Below are 25876 nucleotides of genomic sequence, written 5' to 3' on the forward strand. Positions count from 1 at the left end.
ATATGAGTTTCACAGATAAAAAAATTCAAAACCCAATCTACTAGATCATAGTTTAACATTACTTTTCAGTCATAATAGTGAAGGTATATAGGTAGTCCTCAAATTACGACCAAAAGGTGATCACCTGACCCCGGGACACTGAAATCGTCATAAATGTGAGCCAGTTGTCAAGCATATGAATGTAAATCACATGACCCTGGGGATGCTGCAACAGTCATAAGTGTGAAAAATGGTTACAAGTCACTTTTTTCCAGTGCTGTCGTAACTTCGAAAGGTCACTAAGCAAACTGTTGTAAGTCGAGGACTACCTCTATATGGAATTCCCTGCAGGAAAACAGAGGGGTCCACAGCTATGGAGCTGTCCTACATTAAGTAAACTGGAGTGTTTGTGAGGGAGATTTCAAGTATGTCATTAGAGTAATCCTTTCTACACTGTGCAGCCATGTAGTGTGCAACATCATTACAGTATACATTTGTCTGTGTTGACGTATATTTTGTATGTACTGCTATAGAATAAATTGTTACTGGTTAGTTCCTATGGTATAAATAGGTTGCATGAATGTGAAACTGTCTCACCCACTTGATGTTAATCCTGATTAATGTTCTTTTAGACTATTTCTAGACAGTCAGGCATTTCTGATGAATTGTCAAGCGAGGAGGAACCAGATAATGCTGGTCAGGTAGTTCTGCTGCGCAGAAGCGTAGAAGGTGGCCCTAGTATAATTGTAACTGAAGATCAGGGCAAAAAGTCTTCTCTTATTTCTCCGTCTGCCTCAACAAATCAGTCAGTGTCACAGGTAAGTGTTGTCAAAAACTGTTATCCCACTTAACTTAGGCAACAAATGCATTTCACTTTTATCAAATTAAGGAAGAGATGAAGCCAGCCTTTTAACTGCTGTGTGCTCCATTTGTGTTGGGACAGCAACTCCTAGAATTACTAGCTAATACACCCATATCTGCAGGACAGCAGAAAAGAAGTGTAATAATTATTAACCCTAACCCTAGCCCTGAACTAGTAGATTATAATGTTCACAATTTATACTCCTTGGTAAAAATGCACGTAAAAATGCAAGTAGAAAAATAGGGACCACTACGGTGGGAAGGTAACAGCGTTCCGTGCGCCTTTGGCGTCTAGTCATGCCGGCCACATGAACACGGAGACGTCCTCGGACAAGCGCTGGCTCTTCGGCTTTGAAACGGAGATGAGCACCGGCCCCTAGAGTCGGAAACGACTAGCACGCATGTGCGGGGGAACCTTTACCTTTACCTATTTATTTAGGGATCTCTGGAAGCAAACTAAAAATTATTGTTCAGTGTCTCTATATTCTGTTTTCTAGATGGATAAAGATAACTATAATAGTGGTGACATTAAACAAATGATCTAAGATTAGATATTTAGCATTTCCACCCATTTAGAGTCCCATTTTTAAAGCAAAACCAATTGCTGCTGGACAGAGAAGATTTGGCAGACAGGGCCATTTGGTACTACTACAAAATATCATGGAATTATATTTTAACTAGTTTCTATTCCTGCCTTGGACATACTTGTGTAAAAATTTCAGCTGAATTCAGGATGAGGTCATGGGCCTGAATAGTTCAATTTTTTGGGGGTAAAAGTCAGAAAAATGGTCTGGAAAGCAAGAACCCTTCTTCTGCTGTCATTTGTCAGTCACGCTGTGTCTGTGATTCAGGATATGGTAAACATCCATAAAAAATGATGGTCATTTATAACCTCATCCTCCATGAACCTCTCTCCCTATTTAAAACTATCCAAATAGGCCAATATTGCCACAGCTTCCAGCACTGAATTCCAGTTTAACTATGCACTATGCATGTGAAGAAGAATAGTGTTTATTGTTCTTGATATTTATTTATCACAATTCATAGCACGGATTATATAACATTCAGTTCTTGGTCGGGATTTTGAGTATCCCTTAGGATTAGGTCCAGTGTTGTATGTCTCCCTCTTGGCTTGATAACTAACAGTTCCAAAGCATAATAATTTAATGTAGTCTATTTTATTAGGTGAGTATTGCTTCATCCATTTCTAGTTAGGAAACTGTTTCTTCTTACTAACTACCACTCTCCCATCCTGACTAGGAAGTTCCTGGTAGTTTGTGTGTGTGTGTGTGTGTGTGTGTGTGTGTGTATCACTTGCAAGAAAAGACCATATTCCTCCAGTCAGCAGTATAGCAAGTCAAAAAACAAGGAAGAGTGAAGGTCTTCTAAGAGTGGATTCTCTTCATAGATATAACTGGAGAGCCCAGTTATTTGGATACATATGTACACATATATTGTCCTCACTTACCTATCATAATTGGGACTGTCAACCCAGTCACTAAGCATTGTGGTGACTGAATGAAAAAATCACATGACTACAGTGGATTTATGTCATTTCTACTTTTGTCATTAAGCAAATCACCACAGTTGTTAAGCAAGACATTACATTGCAATTTCACTTTTATGTTCTCCATTAATTCTGTTTGGTGAAAGCCGATTGTGAAGTTTGCAAAGGGTGATCACATGATCATGGGATACTGTGATAACTATAAATGTGAGGACTGGTTGCAAAGCTGGTTTTTTTTAACCATCATGACTTTGAACAGTCACTAAACAAGGCAGTTGGTAAACCAGGACTACTTATAGACACATATATATTTGTCTTTTGAATAAGTACAATACAATAGAATGTTGTATTTTTGATACAGTATATAACATCGTTTTTGCTTTGAAGATTTTCTGCATTTTAGTTCTTCACTCATTCTTTTTGTGATCTGAGGCAGGTCAAGGAGGTTGTGAAATCTATGCAAGATTCGGACAGCCTAGTGGAATCAGAACTTGAACTAACAATTCCTCAAGAGGTATTCAGAATTAAAAATTACAATTTGTCTTCTGTGAAGTGAAGATCCTGGATGTAGCTGATCCTTTTTTCATTATTTTGATTTAAGATTCTTCTCAGCATCATCTGAGAGTAGAGCTGGAATAATGACATAGTCAATGAGCCATGTTTTAATCATATTTGGGGGAATAGATAATAGTGAACATTTAATGATAAGCCTGATAGCTGAGCTTATTCAGTGTGTTTAATCAAAACCAATTAGCACATTATAGTTTCACATAAGGACAGAGTATTTGAGATCTCTGAAGTCCTTGGGAATTGTGCCCTTGAAATTGAAACAGCAGGCAGTCAAATTACATTGGCAAAAAAACTTCTCATATAGTCTGGAAGAACTCTCCTTTATTTCTCAGCTGTTATGGAGTGAACTAAATGCTGATATTACTCTGTAGAACATTCTTGGTTTAATACAAGTGGTAGAGCAGGACATAAACTCATTTGCAAAACAACATTTTTATGTTTCAGAATTAATCCCTACATAGAAATATGTTCCATGTTTTTGTTTCTATGTTTTATTAATATTTCAATATTTTTGTATAGTTCAATAATCCATTATAGCACTTATTGTATTTGACATCAGGAAGTAGGTATATCTATTCTATCATACCGATAATCGTGTTATGTTCTTGATTAGTATCTTAGGACTTACTCGAACTTTTCTGCAGCACTGATGAATTGGAATATTTGACACTAATATTTTGTGGTATTTAGAAAGATAAAAGGACAAGTACAAACCTGTGTCAGACAATTTTCATGATAAAGGAGGTTACTGGGATTTTGTTGGTACCTGGGCTTTTCAAAAATTATTTATTATTCTGATTTAATATAGCCACCCATTTCAGTTACCTGCACCATTGTAACTTAAATGAATTAAAAGATTGACATGAGTATCTTATTAGCATCTTATTAGTAACTTATCATAAAAATTACAGTGATTGGTTTTAATTGAATTAGGATTGCAATAATTATTTTCTGAACATTTCCTCATAGGAGTCCAAAGCCCAGTATAGTAGTGAATCTCAAAGCGGTAGTGTTTCTCATAGAGATTCGGAAAGTACTCGTCATGACTCTGAGACAGAAGATATGTTATGGGATGATTTGCTTCACGGACCTGAATACCGATCCTCTTTCACCAGTGACAGTGAGGAAGCAAAAGGAAAAGACAGGAAAGCAAGCAAACGAGATCTGAAGGATGATGTTTTCCAGCAGGTCTGTAAGATGCAAGACGTTCCTCCTTGTGATGGTAGCCTAAGCAAATAAAACATTGGGAGAGTACTAGAAATTCCTCTTCATGTTCTCCGGCAACAAGCTGTGGTACTAGTTTTTTATGGATTTTTGTCCAACTGTATAAGTTCTCGGTGCCATTTTATTTGAGTAAATGAAATGGATTTTTCAATAGAGATGGTTTACCATCTAGCAAGAATAAAAAAAAGTTTAATTTAGACATACTGTAACCTACTGTGTAACCATAGGAATATGGAATTAAAGCAAAGGTTTTCAGATATTGATTGCACATTGATGAAATGCAAGATTCCACATGCATAAGGATAAGGTGATTTGGAGAACATGGGTGTACTCATGTAGCACCTCTTGGTGGCTTCTTAAAGAAGCTATGTCTTTTCCTGGGCTTATATGGTGGAAATCAGGAAATCCAGGAAACTATCAGATTGTTACAGGATATTATTAGGTACTGTGTGCCTGTCCTCACCTAATCTAAACCAGCTTTTCCTATTTGAATCTGAAACTATGCCAGTATTCTTTCTCGGATAGCAGCATTAACTCAAGGGCACTGAAAAAAGTGTTCTTGATTTGATGATGCACCTATTAATTTCCTTACTAAGTGCCTTCAACCAAAAGGTAGATGTGATTATAGCCATTTATTACAGATAGAAAACATTTAATGTCTCCCTGTCTCTTGTCATATCCCTGGAAAGAGAAGATGGGTTATCCTGGAGCACTTTAGTCCCAACAGTTCTTGCCACTAACAGAGTGCCCAGCCCAAACCTCGCCACAAGCTTTCACACCCAAACATTAAAAATACATTCAAATATCCAAAGACACAGAGACTTCCTCCCCTGCTGCTTCCACCAGCAGGAAGAAGAAAAAAATAATAGAGCAGCTAATATGGAAAAGCATCCCAAAATGTTAGAGGCTGTGAGGGTCGAGTGGGAACAACAGGCTTCGGTTGAACTCTGGTAAGACTTAAAGACCCTGGGTTTGTGGGGCGCCTGGTTCCAGACTGTGCCATCTTTGGTGCTGGATGGGATGGCACTGCTCAGGACAGTGTTCAATTTTGGGGTCCACTTAGGCTCATGTTTCCTGTTCAAAAAGCAGGTGGCAGTCACCATTAGGAGTTTGCATAGCTTTGTCTTATGTGTCAGTTGCACCTGTTCCTGGATCAGCAGGCCCTGCTTACAGTCACTCATGCCTAGTCACCTCCAGCTTTGCATGGGGCTGCCCTTGAAGAGTATCCAGAAGCCTCACCTGGTACAATTGTGGGCAGTTATGTGTGCTCCTAGAACAATGTATGTTACACCTTTGTTCCGCAGTTTGGCTGCCAGTTTGCTTCTGAGTCTAAATAGAGATGTTGGTTTTAACCTTTAAAGCCCTTCATGTCGTAGGACCTCTCTCTGGTTACATCAACCCATCCCATTAGATTTGGCATAGAAGACATGTAGGTACCATTGGTTGGCACATAACATTTGGTGGGTCCCAGGAAATAGACTTTCTCTGCTATGATGCCCAGGGAACATTCTTCTCCCTGAAATTAGATTAGCACCATCCCTTTTGACATTCCAGAAGTTCCTTAAGACCTGGTTATGTTATCGGGCCTGGGGCTCCCAGAAAACTGGAAACATGCTTCATTGACTTCATTGCTGAGGTAGATGTTCTTATCCTCTCTTTGCCTAAGGTTGAGTATTTGTTTTGATAATACTAATTTTAATGTGGATTATTGTGTGTTGTTTTATTGGATTGTTGTGGGCCACCCAGAATCAAGTTTTGTGAGATAGACCTCTATACCCATTTGATAAATCAATCAGTCAATCAATAAATAAACTGACTATAAGGAGTTCGCGATTTAAAAAAATACTGGGGAAATACTGGATGCCATCACCTGGAATATAGTGACATCAGACAACAACTGTTAATAGTTCTTATTTTTTTAATTATCAAATATTTCAGGTTTCTGTTACAGACAACGGAAGATTAAAATGCTCAGTCAGGATAAAAGTTAGACTAACATTCATGCTTGCTCAGATAGGTGCCATCTTTTGAATCGGACAGTCTTGAGCATGTTATCTGGACTGAGTTTGATCCTGTTTCCCCTGATGATGTGGACAGGATTATGGGGAGGCTGAGCTCCACCACCTGTTTTTTGGACCCATGCCCCTCCTGGCTGGTTTATGCGGCTCGGGAGGAGACACGAAGCTAGTTCCAGGCAGTAATAACTGCTTCCTTGAAGGAGGGTATCTTCCCCACTGGTTTGAAAGAGGCGTTGGTGAGACCCCTCCTCAAGAAGCCTGCCCTGGACCCAGCTGTTTTAAATAACTATCGTCCAGTCTCCAACCTTTGCTTTCTGGCGAAGGTTGTTGAGAGTGTGGTGGCGCATCAGCTTCCTCTGTTCCTAGAGGAAACTGATGATCTGGATCCGTACCAATCGGGTTTCAGGCCCGGTCACAGCACGGAGACGGCATTGGTCGTGCTGGTGAATGATCTCTGGCGGGCTCGGGACAGGGGTTGTTTCTCTGTCCTAGTCCTATTAGACCTCTCAGTGGCTTTTGATACCATCGACCATGGTATCCTACTGCAGCGTCTCAGGGGGTTGGGAGTGGGAGGCATCATTTTACGGTGGTTCTCCTATCTCCTGGGCCGCTCGCAATCGGTATTGACGGGAGGGCAGAGATCCGCCCCGAGGCCTCTCGTTTATGGAGTTCCTCAGGGGTCGGTTCTCTCTTCCATCCTGTTCAACATCTATATGAAACCGCTAGGCGAGATCATTTGTGGTTTCGGGGTGGGGTATCATCAGTATGCTGATGACACCCAACTTTTTTTCTCCACCCTGAACCAACCCAGTGATGCCCTCACCGTGATGTCCCATTGCCTGGAGGCGGTCCAGGTCTGTATGGGGAGAAACAGGCTTTGTCTCAATCCTGCCAAGACTGAGTGGCTGTGCATACTGGCATCTCGGGTTAACCAGACTATTCCATCTTTAACGATGGGGGGGTGAGGTGTTACCCCCCCGTTGATAGGGCTCGCAACTTGGGTGTCCTCCTGGATTCACGGCTCAGTTTTGAAGATCACATAGGATCCGTGACCAGAGGGGCTTTTGCCCAGGTTCGCCTGGTGCACCAGTTGTGACCCTATCTGGACCGAGATGCCCTACGCACAGTCACCCATGCGCTCGTGACCTCCCGTTTAGACTGCTGCAACGCTCTCTATATGGGGCTGCCCTCGAGGACCACTCGGAGGCTTCAGCTGGTGCAGAATGCTGCTGCGTGAGTTGTGATGGGGGTTTCCCGATACTCCCATCTAACACCTCTACTCCGCGAGCTGCATTGGCTTCCAGTTGCCCTCCGGGTGAGATTCAAGGTGCTGGTGATGACCTATAAAGCCCTAAATGGCTTGGGTCCGGGATATTTAAGGGAACACCTGCTGCCGGCAAGTTCCCTTCGTCCTGTGTGTTCCCACATGGAGGGCCTTCTCAGGGTGCCGCCGGTGGATAACACCCAGGGGGAGGGCCTTCTCAGTGGGTGCGCCTGCCCTTTGGAACCAGCTGCCCGTGGAGCTTAGGACTGCCCCCGACCTTCGGTCATTCCGCCAGGACCTGAAGACCTGGCTCTTTGAGCTTTCCGGCACAGGCTGAGAGTTTTTAAATGGGGTTTTATATTTGTTCAGGGATTAAATTTAATTATTTTAACTGTCTTTAACTTTTGTATTGTATTGACATTTTTAAATACTTTGTAAACCGCCCTTTTCCTATGGGAAAAAGGCGGTATATAAATTCAATAAATTAAACTAAACTAATGGTAAAATGTTTGCTCAGAATTATTAAATGAGGTGTTTTGAAGTCATTTTTCCCCATATTAGAAGAGACCTGACAGAATATTGCATCAGTATGCATTTTTTTCCTCAGAATCACTTGTTCTGGCTGCAGAATACAAGTCCTGCTTCTACCAAAGTGAGTGCACTCATCTGGGAGGGGAATGAGTGCAAGAAAGTAGACATGTCTGTTCTGGAGATCAGTGGAATCATCATGAGCAGGGTAAGGATTATGTCCATTCAGTATATTCTTATAGAAAAACTAGCAGCTCTATTCTGTGCAGCTTGTTCTGTATCCACAAGCAAATTGTGTATTTGTTTGTTTGTTTGTTTGTTTTAGATATTTCTGAGCCGCCCACCTCCCTCAGCGAGGGGCTCTGGGTGGCTAATACGATAATCTGCGATTTTGGAGGAATACAGTAGATATTTTAAGTTGGAAGTTCAGTGGGTTGCCTGTTTTCCAAAACAATCGAAAATTGTTTTCATATGATTGCAAATTTACATGTATGCCATTTTGCAGTCTCATCTTCACTGAGTTGAATCTAATGTTGAATTTCCATTCTTATGTAATGCTGCATTTTTAGATGCAGCACACTAATTCATAATGCAATGGTTTGTATGTCTCAATGTACAGTGCTGATATTGGTTTCCCCACCTTTAGGTCAATGCCTTTCACCAAGGATCTGGTTACCAATGGCTGGGCAATATTGTTACCATTGGTTTAGCTTTCCTTCCCTTCCTCTATCGACTCTTCCACTCAAAGACCTTTGAGCAATTGTGGTCCTTGACTGCAAAAGAAGTTTTGCATATCTTTTGTGGGGGTCCTCCATTCCCCCCTATAATCATCCTTGCAATGATCATCTTTCTGGAGCGCCTTTGCCTCACCTGGATGTTTTTCTTCATGATGTGTGTTGCTGAGAGGACTTACAAGCAGGTTAGTCTTAGTTGTCAAAAAAATAAAAGAACCACATGACTGCTAATGAAAGCTCTGCTCTCTGTCACTGTCTCTTGCTTTTGCCACATGGCAAAAGCTTTTGAAAAGTAGCAGTCAGAAACAATCTGCCTATCATTTTCAAATGATAATGCATGTAATTTGCTCTGATTGACACTTTTCTTTGCAGCGTTTTCTGGTTGCTAAACTTTTTAGTCACATTACCTCTGCTCGGAAAGCAAGGAAATATGAAATCCCACATTTCAGACTCAAGAAAGTAGAAAACATTAAAATCTGGTTATCACTTCGCTCCTTCTTAAAGGTAAGTGGTATAAAAGCACTGAAATCTCAGCCTTAAACAAAAGATTCAGATTGTGGAGATGATTTGGTTTTCGCTCTTTATATGTAATTCTGTATTATTTTAATTTTGTATGTTTGTTTTGCCAGAGGCGAGGCCCTCAACGATCTGTTGATGTAGTTGTATCCTCCATATTCTTACTGGCTCTTTCAATTGCTTTCATATGCTGTGCACAGGTAAGATCTCTGGGTTTATTTATTGACCATCAATAACACATACAGTAGGATGGATTTATATTAAGTTGAGGGTGATGTTTGAGAGTCTTCAAGGATTTCTCATTTGTGCTGTTGGTAATTTTTTGTAATGAGATACATTTTTTGTAATGAGGTACTTTTCAGACAATTCAGTAAATTAAAACTGATATGCTGTGACTGATTATGTGGTGTCAAGTTGTTTTCAGCTCATAGTAACAACCTGGATTTTCTCCATGACAATGTATTCCTAATCTGGTCCTTCAGGTCTTACAACAGTGCACTCATCACCACTGTAACTAAGTCTGTCCACCTTGCTGATGGTTATCCTCTTTTCTTTCCTTCCATTTTTCCCATTAGAGCCTTCTCCAATGAGCTGGGCCTTCACATAATGTGTCTGCAGTAGAATGATTTTAGCCTGGTTGTTTGTACCTCAAGTGAGAACGCTGGATTGATTTGTTTGATGATCCGTTTGATGACTGATCCTAAAAGCTATTTACAATCTTTGTCAATTCTATAACTAGCTATTTTACTTATTATCAGTTTGGCCTTCATTATATTTAATTTTAGACCTCTTTTTCATTTTATTCCTTATTTTTTTATTACTAGAGCTTTCAGATCCTTTGCATTTTTGGCTATCAGGTTAGTGTCATCAACATAGTGGAGGCTATTGATGTTTCTTCCAATTTTAAGAGCATGTTCATCCCCCAATTCAATTTTTCTTCCTCCAGTTTTAAAGCCACACTCATCTTCTTCCAATTCAGCTTACTTTAAGGTATATCATACAGCTTGTATAAATAAGGGGAAAGTGTTCAATCTTGTTAACACTTTTTTAAGAATCAAGATCAGTCTATTTCACCTACCCTGGCTTCCTAATCTGTATTTAAGTTTCTCATTAGAACAGTGAGATTTTCTGCAATTTCCATTTTTCTGAGCACATTTCATAACTCGATATGATAAGCACAATTAAAGGCCTTTCTATAATCAGTGAAATACATAGTGATTTCTTTTGATATCCTTTGGCTTTCTCAGTTATCTAGGGTGCATCATCAATAATGTCTCATATTTGTCAGCCTTTTCTAAATTCAGCTTGAAAACTGCCATCGCTTTTTCCTTGTAGGGCTTTAAACTGTGTTAGATGATCCTAAGCATTGTGCTGCTAGCATATCAATTAAGGATACTGTATGATACCTTGCACAATTGTTAATCTCCTTTTTTGGTATTGAATTCTAAGCCACTCAGATTCATTGACTGAGATGGGTGGCTATAGAAATTGAATAAATAAATAAATATTTATTTAGTCAATTTCTGTAGCTACCCATCTCATTCAATGACTGAGTGGCTTACAATTCAAAAAATATATTACAATTAAGAAATTCAAAGCTTTTTAAAACAATAAATACCAGCTGAGATATTTGGCTAGTTAGCAATACAGCCAGGAAATAGGGCCTTTAACATTTTCATTACCCCATAGCAGGAAAAAAAATGTAAGGATAGTATCTGGATAGTACTTGGATGACAGACCATCATAATGACCGGGGCTCATTAACCTGGGCTAGAAAGTCAGACAAACATTCTAGATGCAATGAAAAGTCCTCCCAAAAGTTCTGTCCCCCAAGTGCATAGACATAAACATTAAGTTAAAAGTTGAAGAAAGTTTAAAAACCTCCAAAGTTTCTTAACCATATTCAGCATGTATTGTTTCATGTACCATTACCCAGAAGTCATTTAACCAATAAATAGCAGTTGTGAAAACCTACACTCTGCAATTATAGCCATTTATCTTTTTGATAGTAGAAGGCATGAAACTTGATTTGCACACTGAAGTTAAAGTGGACAGTGAGTGGCAGAGGACTCTTTTTTGAATTTTGTGATTGGACAATATTACTCACCTTTATTCAAAACTGAGGAAGGTTCCACTTGTCTGGTCTGTTTCTCTGTCCCTCTGTTGTAATAAATGCATTGTGTGCTAAGAAGCCTATTGTTTTGTTTATCAGCTTGTATGCCATTTTAAACCTTGGGGAACTCTAGACATCTTAGATACTAGAGCAATGCACAATTTTTTTTTTTGCCAAACGTTTGAATATTTCAGGAATTTGGGGGTAAAGGTTCGTTCTCTGAGCTTGTGGGTTGGTTTCCAAATGTTTCGTTACCAGGCTAGGTAACATCTTCAGCAGCATTTAGAGGATGTCTATGTCATGTACAGTATTTCTATTTTTAAGGGCTTCAGGTGTGGGTGTGTCAAGTGAGGGTCTTGTGATGGGTCTTGTGATGGGTAGGTTACATCAGGTCAATGTCATTGGGAGGTGAACTGCTGGGGAGAAGGGCTTTGTGGGTTGATTGGGGGTTGGGGCTGTCTTTGGCTGGCTGTGCGGTTGGTTGGATTCTATGGGGTTCGTAGGCTGGTTGTAAATAAGTTTCAGGAATTTATTGTACAATTTATTGTACTGTAGCCTCATAATTTTGATCTGGAAACCTGTGGATTAGAATATAAATGTGTGAATTTGGAAAATGAAGAGAATTTGGAAAAGAAGAAATGTGTGAAGTTGGAAAATGAAGAGCTCAGCATCTGCAGTTAGGTATCCATGGCTAGAGAAATTTGGATATGGACAGTTACAACAGGAAGGATAGAGAAAGTTCAGTAAATGAAAGAAAAAAAATCATTCTGCAAGTACATCCCCCTTTTTTCCTGCAGTTTGAACTAACCTGGCTTTAAGAGCATGTGCTGAAGTAACTTGTAGGTCTTCTGAACACAGGGTGTTCTTACTGTGCAGGATGCGGTGTTAAATTGTGTGAAATTATTAACCAAGCTCTGTTCTAGAACAAAATTAACTTACAGTCTGTTTGCTGATTGTTGTGTGTTATTTTTCATAGGTTTTAAAAGGTCACAAGACATTCTTGAGTGCTGCTTACAATTGGGAATTCCTAATCTGGGAAACTGCCCTGCTCTTATTCTTGTTGCGTTTGGCATCCCTCGGCTCTGACACCAACAAGAAATACAGTAATATTTCAATTCTGCTTACTGAACAGGTACTTTTGGATTCTTTGATTATTTCTATGACATTATGATAGATCAATAAAGTAATACCTAAAATAATAATATAGCAAGGTAAATACAAATTTTCAGTTGTTAACTTGCTGTTTATTTTGTTAAATGTCCAGAGGCTGTCTTTTGGTCGAAGCAGATCCCTGAACTGTTCATAAAATATTAGTCACCCAATATGTAAACTTTAGTTTGTCAGTCTTGAAGAAAAGCATATTTTAAAACCAAGCACTGCAAGACAAAAATCAAAGAGTGGATAATTTTTGTGGAGGCCTTTTGTTTAGTGCCGCTTGGGGTGTGTGTGAAAGCCCTAATAAGCAGGCATATACATAGAATGAAGGCTACTGCTAAGCTTGTAAGCCGCCCTGAGTCTTCGGAGAAGGGCGGGATATAAATGGAATTAAAATAAAATAAAAATAAATAAAATAGTGTATGAGTTATAATGCCAAGATAAAAGGTTTGGGGGGGAGGGGCTGTAACAAATTTCAGTATCTTCATTTTCAAAAAATGTCTGTAGAGGGTAAAGCATGGGCACTGTTTGGTGAAAATTGAAGACCAAAATTATTTTAATTAATGAAAAGGTCTTTTAGCAAACTGTTACCTTTTTCCTTCAGTTTGTCTGTAGATAAGTCTTATGAAACAAATTTCCATAGGGTTATTTTTTTATCCAAATTATTGTTTATTAAAAGCTGCATACTTATGTAATTTTTTTTGCTGTTGGTCAGGTTCTTAAAGTATATTTCAACTAAAGCACATATTTATGTTTTATTTGGAAAATGTTTTTTAGAACCTGTCATCAACGTCTTTCATACAGGGGAAAAGTAGCAGTTGCCTTCTCTCCCCTTCCCAATTACAATATATATTTCATGATCATACTGTTGTTATCAAGGCAGATAGCTTGACTTTGTATATGAGCATATACGGTATTTGAGCATTCTAGATTTTTTAAAAAAGCAAACCACACCATATTTCAGCCGATGTTTTTACTGGTTACAAAAAGTGATTTCATTTATTAAAAGTTGCTTTTGTTAATGTTTATGCTAGCTGTGTAGGGAATGTAAAGGAAAGTAAACAATATCTAAATAACTTTCCTGCAGATAAATTTGTACTTAAAGATGGAAAAGAAACCAAACAAGAAAGAGCAGCTCACCCTAGTAAATAACGTCCTTAAACTCTCCACCAAACTCTTGAAGGTAAAAATAAAGTAAAAATTTGCACTTCTTTGCCTGTACTCTTATGCTATATTTTTTAAAAAGATGCTCAAAGATCTTTTTATTGTATAAAAACAAGGCTGCTGCATTATAATTCTGTTTCATAACCGCAGGAGCTAGATACACCGTTTAGACTATACGGATTGACAGTGAATCCCTTGATCTACAATATTACACGAGTAGTGATCCTTTCGGCCGTCTCTGGAATCATAAGTGATTTGCTGGGCTTCAATATCAGAGTAAGTGTTGCCAAGTACCTGTTGAGGATAGCTCAGCTGTCTTGTTTCTCTAGTGTTGTTTACGTAATGGCTATATTTTGTCTGCTCAAACATAATCAAAACAGTGTAATTGTGAAAATAAAACAATTTATATTCCTACTTCAGACCCATGTAATTTTCAAAGAGTGGTAACTTTTAGTTCTTAGGTATTTGGGGGCACCTTTGGAAACTCTGAAACAACTGTAAGCACAACCCAAAAGGGTATTGTATGGTTAATTACAAAAGACAAACATCGTATCAAAGAATCTAAATAAATTTTGGGTATGTATTCATAGGCAAATTGTGTATATGATTCTTCTTTGCAAGAAAATATTTAGGGTACAGTTAGGAATCCATGGCAGAAATCCAGTTTTTAGGATTTCTTAACAATACAGTTTAGTGGTGAAGACCCCATGCTAGAAAGTAGGAAACTGTGAGTGCTAGTCCCACCTCAGGCATGAAAGCCAGTTGGGTTACCTTGGGCCACTCTCTCTCAGCCAAACCAACTCAGAGTTTGTTGTTGAGAAAACAGAAGGAAGAAGGAGAACTAAGTACGCATGTTGCCTTGAATAATTTACAAAAAAAATAAATAAAAACGGGATAAAAATAAATAAAGGAGGTAGAATTACAAAAACTACTTGTTTGGAAATTGTTCTGTACAGATGCAACTTATTTATGGACTTTGCTTTCACATCAGTTTAAAATTTATTTTGATTTTAATCTTAACTTTGTTCTCTCTCTTTTTTTAGTTATGGAAAATCAAACCATGAGAGAGAAGATGCTACAACCCATGTTTTGGGCAGAAACATTCCCTGATGTGTTAGGCTTGGCAAGGCCATTGAAGGTGCTTTTTCCTCACTTCAATACAAATGCCATATTTTCCATACATTTTCTTAAGAATTTAGAATTACTTTTTCATTGAGGTCACAGCTTGAAGAAATGGTTAAATAAATCTTAATAAATAACAATTCTAATGTGCTCATCTTAGTTGGTTAAACCAGCTGCTCCTATGGAGCAAAGCAATATGAAATTAGATGTCTTGCAACAAGGTTTATTAAATGAATAAAAAAATAAGCCAGCATTGTTCTGCTCTGAAACTGCCTGTTAAACTCATCTGTGACTAAGATGAATATTGCTATTTGGTATCCAATAATTTAATATGGTGTTTGTTTCTGTCAAGCTCACCTATTTTCTGTAAGTTGCAGTTGACCTACTTTTTATATTTCAAAATGCCTCTGGAAGAAAGTCTTTTCTTGAATGGCAATTGGTCCTGCTCGTTTTGCTGTAGTGGGAGAGGAGAATGAAATTTATTCCAACAAAATACGAATAGCCCCTTCAGGCATTTTACAGTTCAGCCTTCCATTACTCGATAACACGTAATAACAGAAGATGGCTAAAAATCCTATTAGAATTCTCCAATTAGTGATCTGAGTTAGCAGTCTATCCATGAAAAAATAAAAACGTTGGTATGGTATCTATGTTTTATGCAAAGCAATTGGAAACTCGTATAATATTGTGAAATGTTACCAGTTAGCACCATAAAAACTGGGTTGGTTATGAAGAAATTTTTACTGTAAACCTTTGTTTAAAAGGTTTACATACCTTCCCCAACTGGGTAATTGTTAGAACTATGGATATATAACATATATATATATATTCAGTCTACCATCTCTGCAAATCAATTTATACATATATTTTTTTTCTATCTGTGTTGTTTCTAAGTTCACAGAATAAAAGTATTACTGGACCTGTAAGAGAAACTACCAAAGTTTGGCTGCTATTTATTTATGCAATAGTTTTTTTTTTCTTTCAAACAATTCACTTGTTTTCTGGAGGGAACATGCCTTTAGAACATTCTATGTTATATATAAAGCTATTATTGGCATTCTTGTAAGGTGCTGAAGGAATTTGTATGATAGCATTTGAAATTAAATGTCAGTAACAAAGACAAATAAAAGTCAAGAGAGAAGTCAGTGATGGTTTGCTGTGGGTTTTTTTCCAGTGAAAAGGATATGCTGGCAAGTATTTATTGCTAGCAGTAGATTCATACAGAGATGAATGCAGCATTGCATCAAAAGCTCCACCTCTTTTGTACATGCATGTGATGTCACAAAGATCATAGAATGGCAAACTGTTCTTGCTAAAAGACAAATAATTTTTTGAAGGTCTCAATCACAATAAGGATGATGTAAAAACCAAAAATACAAATTCATTCTTTTATTTGTGTTAATCTTATCAAGCTCCCAATGTACTTCCAGTTCATGTGATCTAGAATCAAAGTGTTTTAATTTTTTTCTCCAAAAAAAATCATACAATCCATATTTTTCTATTAACGGAGCAATTTTCCTCATCTCCCAGTACACTCTTTACAGTTGTCTCCAAATTATTCCTCCATTTACCCATACTGTGGCCTATCCCTGCTACTTCCTCCCAAGTGCCATTCCCAAGTCTTCCCAAGGCAGTTGCAGAGGGGAGTCTCAGAAACTCTTCTAAATTAACTGCTGTCTGTAACCTTAAATTATAAGATTATCCCTAGGTTCAGCAGGGCCTTTCTGCAAAATGATAAATAGCTGGAGAGCCATGTTCATTTGGAACTGTCTCAAATTACTCCAGAACTAAAGATACCAGCAGAGTACTCAATTAAAAGCATGGAAAAGAGTCCATTTGTGCAATGGAAACCATACATTGTCTAATGGTATTCAAATTTACAGAGCAACAGGAGAACAGTTTTCATTAAGAGGGGTAACAAAGAATCAAAATTATTAATCAGATGTTCTTTTTAATGTATCTATATAAAAAATAATGAGTGATTTACAGATCTTTCTAATCAGAATCTGAGAAGTGAATATATAAAGGTGCTGTACAAAATAAACATTTATATCCAATACAACCATATTTTCTGAACATTCCAAGGCCACATTGCTAAATCATTATTATCAAGTTAAATACAGATACAAAGTTTCTGGAAAAAAGGGCTCACATCAAACAGAAGACAACAAAATAGGTCACATCATTAAATGGATAAACAGTATCTGAACAGTGGGAAAATAAAGTTATTTCAATTTTATTATTTTGATATTTCTGCAGTATTCATTCAATATTATTTTGTGACAAAATATATAGAACCTTTTTGAAGGTTGCTTCATGATATTTGTCAAGTTAATTTACATAGTTTAACTCAGATATTTAACATTTTCACAGTAATATTCTATATTTGCATATACTTCCTACAGTAACTTTTGAGTTTGTAAATGATAAGAGCACACAATATACATTAAAAAGCTGTATCAGATGACTTTTTTTTCCAAAAAGTTGATGTCTTCTACAACTGATTTGTCTTAGTACTTGGTTCCAATAGAAATACTCAGATGTCCAAGTCTAAGGAATAGTTTTTAATTAAACTGCATCTGAACTGCAGTTTGAGCTATTATACAAACTATTTTCAAGAAATGGGAATCAATAAACAGTAATGAGGAGAATGTTATTGAAGAAGTCTAAAGTTCTACCATATATACCCAAGTAAAATGAGTCCTAGAAATTTTGTTCAGAGCTATTACATATTGGTAAACTCACATTCTCTCATGTTTTATGTGAATATCATATCTGGTCATCATATGATGAATAATAGGTAGCCTTCAAGCTCTTTTGCTTTCCTGTGGGTCAAAATAGCTTCAATGAGTTTAATCTACTGAATCTGTGTTTGCTTAGGCCTAAACCTTTTCATTAGTCATTCTCATAGTCACTTAACAGTTCTTTCTGGAAAGTCCATAGCTTTTTAATAAGTTGACCGGCATGCTGATATATCATCTTTTATTGGTCTGATTGTTTCTGATAAATTGGGCTAATAGGATTGACACAAGAGGAAAACCATCTGCAAGCAACACTAGCACTTCCAAAGTGGCAGGCTATACCCTCTTTGGAAACAGTTTGAAATCATGGGGGGGGGGAAGGCGGGGGAGAAAGGTAGTTTCAAAGAGGTTTTAATCCCTCTCAAAAATCACAGTCCATTTTGAGATTATATGAAATTGCCAAACCCCTAGAGTCTCGCATTCATCTATTTCTATTACATCTAGAGCAGGGGTGTCAAACTGCCGGCCCGCGGGCCGGAGAGTCACGGAGAAACCGCACCCATCCCATTGCCGGCAATGGGAAAAAGTTCCGAGACGTCACGCGACGTCACATGACGTCACGAGTTTGACATGTCTGATCTAGAGCATTCAAAGCAAATAAATCAGAGACCGAAGAGAACTGTATATCAGCCATCTGAATCTCAATGCAAAGCAAAAATTTTCTGAAAACAGCATCTCTAAACTCCTCAGCTGCTACGATAGAAGGAATAGGATGCTTACACTTTTTCTGTTTAAAATAGTGAAATAAGAGCACATATTTCACTACTACAAAGGGGAGACTATCAGTATCAGAAGTTGGAGGCAGTATCAAACAGGTGTGCACAATATACATGTCTGCTGCTAGTGTGAAGACTATGATATTGATATTTTGTTTAGGCTTCCCCAGAGTATGAAGAAAAGCAAACTTGCCAAACCAATATAGTACAATGAGTATAGACATCAGAGTAAATAGTTGTTCTAGTATTGCATGTACACAATTAGCAATTTATGATAACTACAAAACTAAAGATAAGAGGACAAAAAGGGCTTGAAGAAAGGAGAGAGGAAAAAATAACTTCACAAGAAAAATGAATGTGTATTCTGATAAAAATTAATAAAAAATGGCTCATCTGAATAACATGAGGAACTTGGAGGAGAGCAATAAAGACTTTAAACATCTTAAATATATACCCATGTGTGCGCACACTCAAATACAAAGTAATTATTTAAGTTATTGACTGTTAAGAACGTATTTTTATTTTTCTTAACTGACCACTGCCTTTCACTCAAATCCATTCAAAGGAAACCAAGTTCATTGCTAGAATGATTTTAAAAGATTAGAAGAGTTCATTGTTCTAGAGGTTGTCATCCAATGACCTATATGCCTGAAAAACTAATGTGCTCTACCCATAACATTCCTCCCATTGTGATAATCATGCACAAGCAAACGAGAAATTTCATAGAGACATTTTAAATTTGGAGGTACTTTTATATACAAACTTGGAAGCCAGAGTAACAGGCTTCTGTTAATAGGCACAAGGACAATACTTAAGAATTTTACTTTGGTGGGTAAGTTCTGATTTATTTTGCTTCTTGGGATTTAAGATTTTAAAATGTTTGAGCAAGGCAACAAATGTTCAAGTATTTAGCCAGCATTAATCCAAAAAACAACCAACAATAGATGGAAATTCATTTGACTAGCACGACAGAAATCTAAGAAACATATGCATTCATTGCACGTTTAATTTCTAATGTTAACGTGGTATAACAAGCATCAGGAAATATTTTGATTATGCGCCTGAAATGTTTGCTCTCATAATTTCATTCCATCAAATGTGATTTCCAAACTGCCCAATTCTAAGATTTAATTTGTATCACAGATAAATTATTAAAATCACCGTAGAATAAAATAGTAAGCTGTCACATATTTATTGATAAAGGGCTACTATCTTTTTTACAGTTATTTTGCAGGTTGAGAAGTTTGGGAAGGAAAGAAAAGATTTGTGAAAAAGGCAACTGAGTGCATGTTAACTTTTTGACTCCCCAGAGTCAAGAAAATCACACCCACCCTGCCTTTCCTTTAGCTGTGAGAACTTAGAAGTCCCTATGTAAACATGCAGCATGCCTGAGTAAACACCCATTTTAAAGAAAACCCTTTTCTGTGGCAGTGGAAAATGCAGGAAAAGATTCAATGGGCTACAGTAGATAACTTGGCACAAGAACAAGTAGTGAGTTATGATCCACTAATAGTAGGCATTAAATCATGTTCATTAACATACAATACTATCAGAAAATCTTAGCAGTGCAACATCAGGAGCAGCAGGACACCATCTTCAAAAAACACAAAAGACAACAGCTTTTGAAGAGTTTCTCATAAGCAATCCAAAAAGGTCCTTCATGCAGCCTAATAAAAGATCAAATCAAACGTACTTTCCATTCTGTCAATCACAGTGTCTAAAAAAAATATGAGTTTTCTGGGGAAAAGTTTATGACTACATTTAAAAACCTGATTAAAATATGCTCTTAAAAAAGTTGGTCATTCAAACCCGTTTGTTAGTCAGACCCATTGCTTTTGTGACTCGACTTGTACTTGGTACTTTCCAAGGTCCAGGAACTATTGTTTTCTTTACCGGAGAACTCTCAGATTTGGACATTCCATCGTCTTTGGTTTTATCAGCTAGCTCCAAGTTATCTGTAAATTTGTTCAGGAAAAGAGGCTCATCAGCTTCAAGTCTAGAGTTTTTATCCACAGAAATTAGTGAATCATCAGGAAGACCTGACTTCTGAAATTGCTTAGAACTTTTCATATTCTCATCTTCCAAGATTTTCTTTCCAGGCTGATTAGTCTTAGAAAGTGAGAGAAACTGCTCTCCTGCCTTGGCATACTGTATCTCTGAAGGACATTTTGAGTTCTTTGTAGATAAATTTGGATTTGTTATTTCCTTTGTGACTCCTAATTTTACCTTTTCAGTTTTTAGCAGCCTACTAGAACTTATATCATTAGCAGCTGTTTTACTTTGAAAGTCTAGGTTAAGTTTTTCTCTGCTTCTTTCTCTCTTTGGATATTTTTGGGGACTGACAGATTGATCTCTTTTCTCCTTGGCCAGGATTTTCTCTATATCAGCATTCTCAAAGATTCCCAGATTACCACTTTCATTTCTTTTTGGACTCTGTAAGTGGTCTAAGCAATTCTCAGCTAGATGTTTAGTTTCACTTTTCTTAGATGTATTGAATGGAAGTTGATTATGAGCTCTGGAAGGACTATTGCTCAACTTCTGGGGACTAGCTGATCGGCTTTTACTGGCTGCATTGCCCGATACTAATTGTGCAGTACTGTGCATCATTTCATTATTCGGAATGAAAGTGTGGTCCCAGTTGTTCACTTGTCTTTGTGGACAAACTGTTTTCTTTATCTCCAAATGGTTTTCCATTAAAGTGCTTTTCTTTTCAGGCACAGTGTTCTTCAGTTTTTCTAGTTTCTCAGACATCTGACATTTCATTAGAGCTTCTGATTCTGGCAAATGAGATGCTTCAGATGTGAAAGCAGAATGTGATGATGAGGGAAGTGAAGTCTGTTCACCATGTGTTACACTTGAGGATACTGGATTAAAACTATCCAGACCACCTATATCAAAATAAAAAAAATAATGCATAAGAGCAAAACAGTAAAAAGGTATTATCTATATCTAGATAATTGTAATGATTGAAATATGCAAAAACAACTTATACTATAAGAACCAATATATTTAAGTATGTTATGAGAAAATTTAGATTTCCAATGTATAATATAATGTATAATAAAACATGTTATGATAATCTATAATACAGGATAAGTATTCCTTCTGGAAACCTGGTTTCTATGTCTCAGTTCTTTCTCCTACAACAGGAAATCTCTGAAACTACATACACTTTCTTTTAGTCAATTTCAGTTTACTTTTTCTATATGACAATTAAAACACTATTTCTTTCTCTTGCAGATGGTTTTATTCTCAGAATATCTATTTTGTTCTTCTTATCCATTAACTCAGTTTTAATTTATTTGCCACTGATTTCCATTTTGTAGCACTGTGTGGATTACAGATCTTTTATTCCAAGAACTGTAATCATGTAGGGCCAATCAAACCCCAAATATGGCCAATAGGGCACAAATCCTGACTAAATTAAACAGTTTGGCTATGTAAAGGATGACCACTAGATACTTAGTTCTCTTCTTCACCAATTTTTCACGTTGAGGGAGGGGAGAAATGGCCTTTCATTTATGTACCAGAGTTAGAATTTCGTTTTCAGATTTTCCAAAAATAGGACTGTCAAAAAGGAGACAAAATGTAACAATGATGCTGAAGTATGTAGCAACTTTAATCAAAGATACATCAACAATATGTGTGTGGTAGGATGGAAAAAGTGATTGTTATAGCAAGTGGCCTGTGTCATTTCTAGTCCTTGGATAATGGACTAATATGTGGAATTAAGGATTTCTAAAATTGATTCCTCTATTTTACTTGTGGCCTACACTTATCACAACTCATGTCAAATGTAAACTAGCTGAGTGAAAAGCTATTATTCAAAACAAATAAAAAGTGGCTAATCACAATACATGCCGATTTACCAAGTTTAAGGAAAGACCAAAGAAAGCCCTGAAAGCTTTAATGCTGCTCAGTTTTCACGTAGGAACACAAGCTGGAAGGAGCCAAACCTGAGGGAGGAAGAGAAAAAGCCCAGGACTATATACCAAAAATCACAGCAAAGAGTAAAAGAAATATATAATTTGCAAGCAGAGTGTAAGAATATGAAAGAGACTTATCTCAGCTGACTTGGATATTTCCAAATTCAGCATCCTATCAAAAGATTTTAGGATAGCCTACCACAATTCAGGGCCTTCTAGGTCCATTGGACACTACAAGTCCTTGAATTCCCTACCAGCATCGGTATATTGATTTAAGAATTTTCACTAGAGATGGTGTCTCTATCTCCAATGCACCTGGAAGGCACCTTGGAGAAATCTTAAGATTAGTATGGGGTGGTTTTGTTCTTTTTAATATATACATTGAAAAAGTCTAATTGGTCAAATAAAGCATACAAAGCAGGGAAAAGAGAGAAGAGACAGTCCATCAGCGTTTTATCTGGTGTAATAAGCAGAGAGAAGACACAATAGAACGTGTTTTCTAGCTATGTGTATATGCTTTTCTGCATCAGCAATGGGGAAGCTATCTGACACATAAATTGTATGTTGAGAAGCTCATATTATCCTTTTTTCCTTAAAATACCAGGTATCTAACACAGCTTTGAGTGCTTTTAAAATGGAAAAGCAAGATGTAAGCCAGTCATTTTGATATAAGATGGGTAGCAAATAAATTTAATAAATAAATAAATTTTAAATGAAGATTTAAAATCAAAGTTCACCTCCTACATATACTCCTGGAATTGAGATAAACCTTTAAGCCCATTGACCAGATCTTTGCTAAGTGAAGTGGGATAGATGGCTTCTGACAGTAGGGCATCTTCACTGGCAGCATTCCAATTATTGCATCCTTTCCTCAAGTAGCATCTTTATCCCTGTACTATGGTCTTGTAGGCACCCTTACTTTGCTCTTACGTTCTTATTGTGCTCTAAACTCATTCAAGATATTTCTGAAATATTCAGCTGGGTGCTGCAATAAATTTACACTGTACAATTTTAATTATTATTATTGTTGAATTATTTTAGCTGTCAATGTAAGCTCTCTGGAAAACAGTGGCTACAAGGTGAATTCCAATTGTAAGTAAATATTTAAATAGGACATTTATAATTTTCTAGAGTCTGAACATCTAGTTATTCAAAATTATCAATAAATACATCTGTACTGTGCAGAATATATCAGCTGTAGCTCATACACTCAGTAGTGGGTTCCCACCGTACCATGGTCTGGTATTAATCCAGTCCCTGGTCGCAAAAGGAGAAGAACTTTATTTCCTCCAGACTGAATCAATTCAATGGCTCGAGTATGGGTAATTCCTTGTGTTGGTTCACCATTGATTTCAACAATCTGGTCACCAACCTGAGGAGAAAAGCACCTTCATTAAGTTGTAAAACATATTTTCCTTGTTAGCTTTTGTTTATACTTACTTAAAAATTCTACATTATGTTATATTTAGTTGAAACCCAGTTAATAATATTGACATCACAAATTTAGAGTAATCCATAACAATACTTATTTTTAATAAAACCTTGATTCCCCAGCAGGGACCACTCAGTTACTCTCCAGATAATTCAAAAAGATTCAAGCTTTATGAATTGTCATAAGGCTGCTGAACGGCGATAATAGAGTAGAACAGAACAGAACAGAACAGAACTGGAAGGGACCTTGGAGGTATTCTAGTCCTGCTCAAGCAGGAGAACCTATACCATCTCAGACAACTGACTGTCTAGCATCTTCTTAAAAATCTCCAGTGATGGAGCGCCCACGATTTCTGAAGGCAAGCTGTTCCACTGATTAATTGTCCTCACTGTCAGGAAGTTTCTCCTTAATTCCAGGTTGCTTCTCTCTTTTATCAGTTTCCAACCATTGTTTCTTGTCCTGCCTTCTGGTGCTTTGGTGAATAATGTGACCCCCTCTTCTTTGTGGCAGCCCCTCAAATCCTGGAATACTGTTATCATGTCTCCCCTATTTCTTCTTTTCTTTAGACTAGCCCAGGGGTGTCAAACTCAATTTCATTGAGGGCCGCATCAGCATTGCGGTTGCCCTCAAGGGGCTGGGTGGGTGTGGCCAGGGTGGGCGTGGCCTACTGGGTGGGCGTGGCTAGAGTGCATATGGCCTACTGGGTGGGCATGGCCAGCTCTACATCGTTTGCATCAAGGGTGCCTATGGGGGCCTGGGCAGGAGTGGGACAGATCTGAGGGTCTCTGGCAGAAGGAGGGTCTCTGGGCCAGGGCCAAGGCAGTGGGGGCTGTTCCCTCACTGTTTCCAGGATGGCTTTACGGGCCACATGAAACCACTTCGCGGGCCGGATCTGGCCCCCGGGCCTTGTGTTTGACATGTCTGGACTAGCCAAACCCAAGTCCTGCCATTGTTTTTTGTATGTTTTAGTCTCCAGGCCTTTGATCATCTTAGTTGCTCTTCTCTGTATTTTTTCCAAACTCTCAACATCTTTTTTGTGATATGGTGACCAAAATTGGCTGCAGTATTCCAGGTGTGGTCTTACTAGGGTTTTACAAAGCGGTATTAATACTTCACATGATCTTGATTCTATGCCTCTGTTTATACAACCCAGGACTGTATTAGCTTTTTTGGCCCCTGCTGCACCCTGCTGGCTCATAGTCAAGTGATTGTCCACTAGGACTCCAAGGTCCCTCTCACAGTTAACGTTTTTAAGCCAGGTCTCGCCTAATCTGTACTTGTACCTTTGGTTTTTCCTGCCTAAATGTAAAACTTTGCTTTTCTCCACATTGAAACTCATTTTGTTGGATAGGGTCCATTTTTCAAGTTTGTCAAGGTCTTTTTGTATCCTGAGTTTGTATTCTGGGGTCTTGGCTACTCCTGCCAGTTTAGTGTCATCTGCAAATTTGATGAGTTCCCCTTCAATTCCCTCATCTAAGTCATTTATGAAGATATTGAAGAGTGCTGGGCCTAAGACGAATCCTTGTAGTACCCCACTGCTTACTTTTCTCCATTTGGATGTAGGCTATATAGGCTGGCTATGACCTAGTTTATGAGGTTCAAGATTACTTAGGGATTGTATAAATGGCAATCTATATACTTACAAAAAACTAATGTGAAAGCCTGGGTAACAGTCCAGATAGCTTGAATACATAATAGAAGGAAATATGCACACTTTCCCCCCATTTATTATGGCAATCAGAGAATTTGGGAAGTATTCGGAAAAGATGGGATTCTAGAAAGAGAAAAAAAACTTTGGAAAGCAGCAGTGGGGAGATGATTATTTCCAATTAAAATATGAATTAGTGGGGTCTAAAAGGTAAGTTAAATCTCAGCTCCCGATACTTATTCTCAGGCTCTATTTTCTCTCTGTAAAATACTGTCTACTGTGTGAAACAAGAAATGTTAAAATGTGAAAGTAAGCTTCTACTGCTCAGCTCTACAGCTCAGCAGAGAAACAGTGAAAAATCAGATTTGTAGTACTTCTAACTGTTGAGTTTACAAACGTGAAAAGTAATCCTCAGTCTGGGAACTATCACATTAAATACTATTTATTTTCCTATCAGTAATTTCTATTTCCTTAGCTAAGGATGCTTAAGTGATTGCAAACTTAACATGTAGGTTCTGATGCTGATATGCTCTTACAAAACAAGAAAAAGAACATGTTAGCACTCATGTTTGATGTATTATAGTTCTTGTCTATACAG

General features: G+C 37.6%; 2 protein-coding genes across 4 annotated transcripts in view; one reads left to right on the forward strand and one right to left on the reverse strand.

Moving 5' to 3' along the window:
* PHTF1 (putative homeodomain transcription factor 1) overlaps positions 1 to 15958 on the forward strand; it is a 30532-nt gene extending 14574 nt beyond the window's left edge. Inside the window, exons 12-22 of the mRNA XM_081323923.1 lie at positions 612 to 797; positions 2784 to 2861; positions 3887 to 4105; positions 8031 to 8159; positions 8598 to 8870; positions 9058 to 9189; positions 9315 to 9401; positions 12291 to 12446; positions 13557 to 13652; positions 13784 to 13909; positions 14677 to 15958. Of these exons, the coding sequence (XP_081180049.1) occupies positions 612 to 797; positions 2784 to 2861; positions 3887 to 4105; positions 8031 to 8159; positions 8598 to 8870; positions 9058 to 9189; positions 9315 to 9401; positions 12291 to 12446; positions 13557 to 13652; positions 13784 to 13909; positions 14677 to 14697 (1503 nt within the window). The 3' untranslated portion in view covers positions 14698 to 15958. The remainder of the gene's footprint in view (positions 1 to 611; positions 798 to 2783; positions 2862 to 3886; positions 4106 to 8030; positions 8160 to 8597; positions 8871 to 9057; positions 9190 to 9314; positions 9402 to 12290; positions 12447 to 13556; positions 13653 to 13783; positions 13910 to 14676) is intronic.
* Positions 15959 to 19445: 3487 nt separating this feature from the next.
* Positions 19446 to 25876, reverse strand: part of MAGI3 (membrane associated guanylate kinase, WW and PDZ domain containing 3) — a 115567-nt gene continuing 109136 nt past the window's right edge. For 2 of the 3 annotated variants that reach the window (XM_081323921.1, XM_081323920.1), the window contains 2 exons: positions 23432 to 23570; positions 19446 to 21160 (listed from right to left, as the gene is read on the reverse strand). In XM_081323921.1, the coding sequence (XP_081180047.1) occupies positions 20076 to 21160; positions 23432 to 23570 (1224 nt within the window). In that variant the 3' untranslated portion in view covers positions 19446 to 20075. Of the gene's footprint in view, positions 21161 to 22141; positions 22229 to 23431; positions 23571 to 25876 lie in introns of all 3 variants that reach the window. The other variant, XM_081323922.1, reaches the window with a different exon arrangement.

Source organism: Vipera berus, assembly GCF_964194415.1.
Source record: "Vipera berus genome assembly, chromosome: 3".
In the NCBI taxonomy this organism is placed as follows: Eukaryota; Metazoa; Chordata; class Lepidosauria; order Squamata; family Viperidae; genus Vipera; species Vipera berus.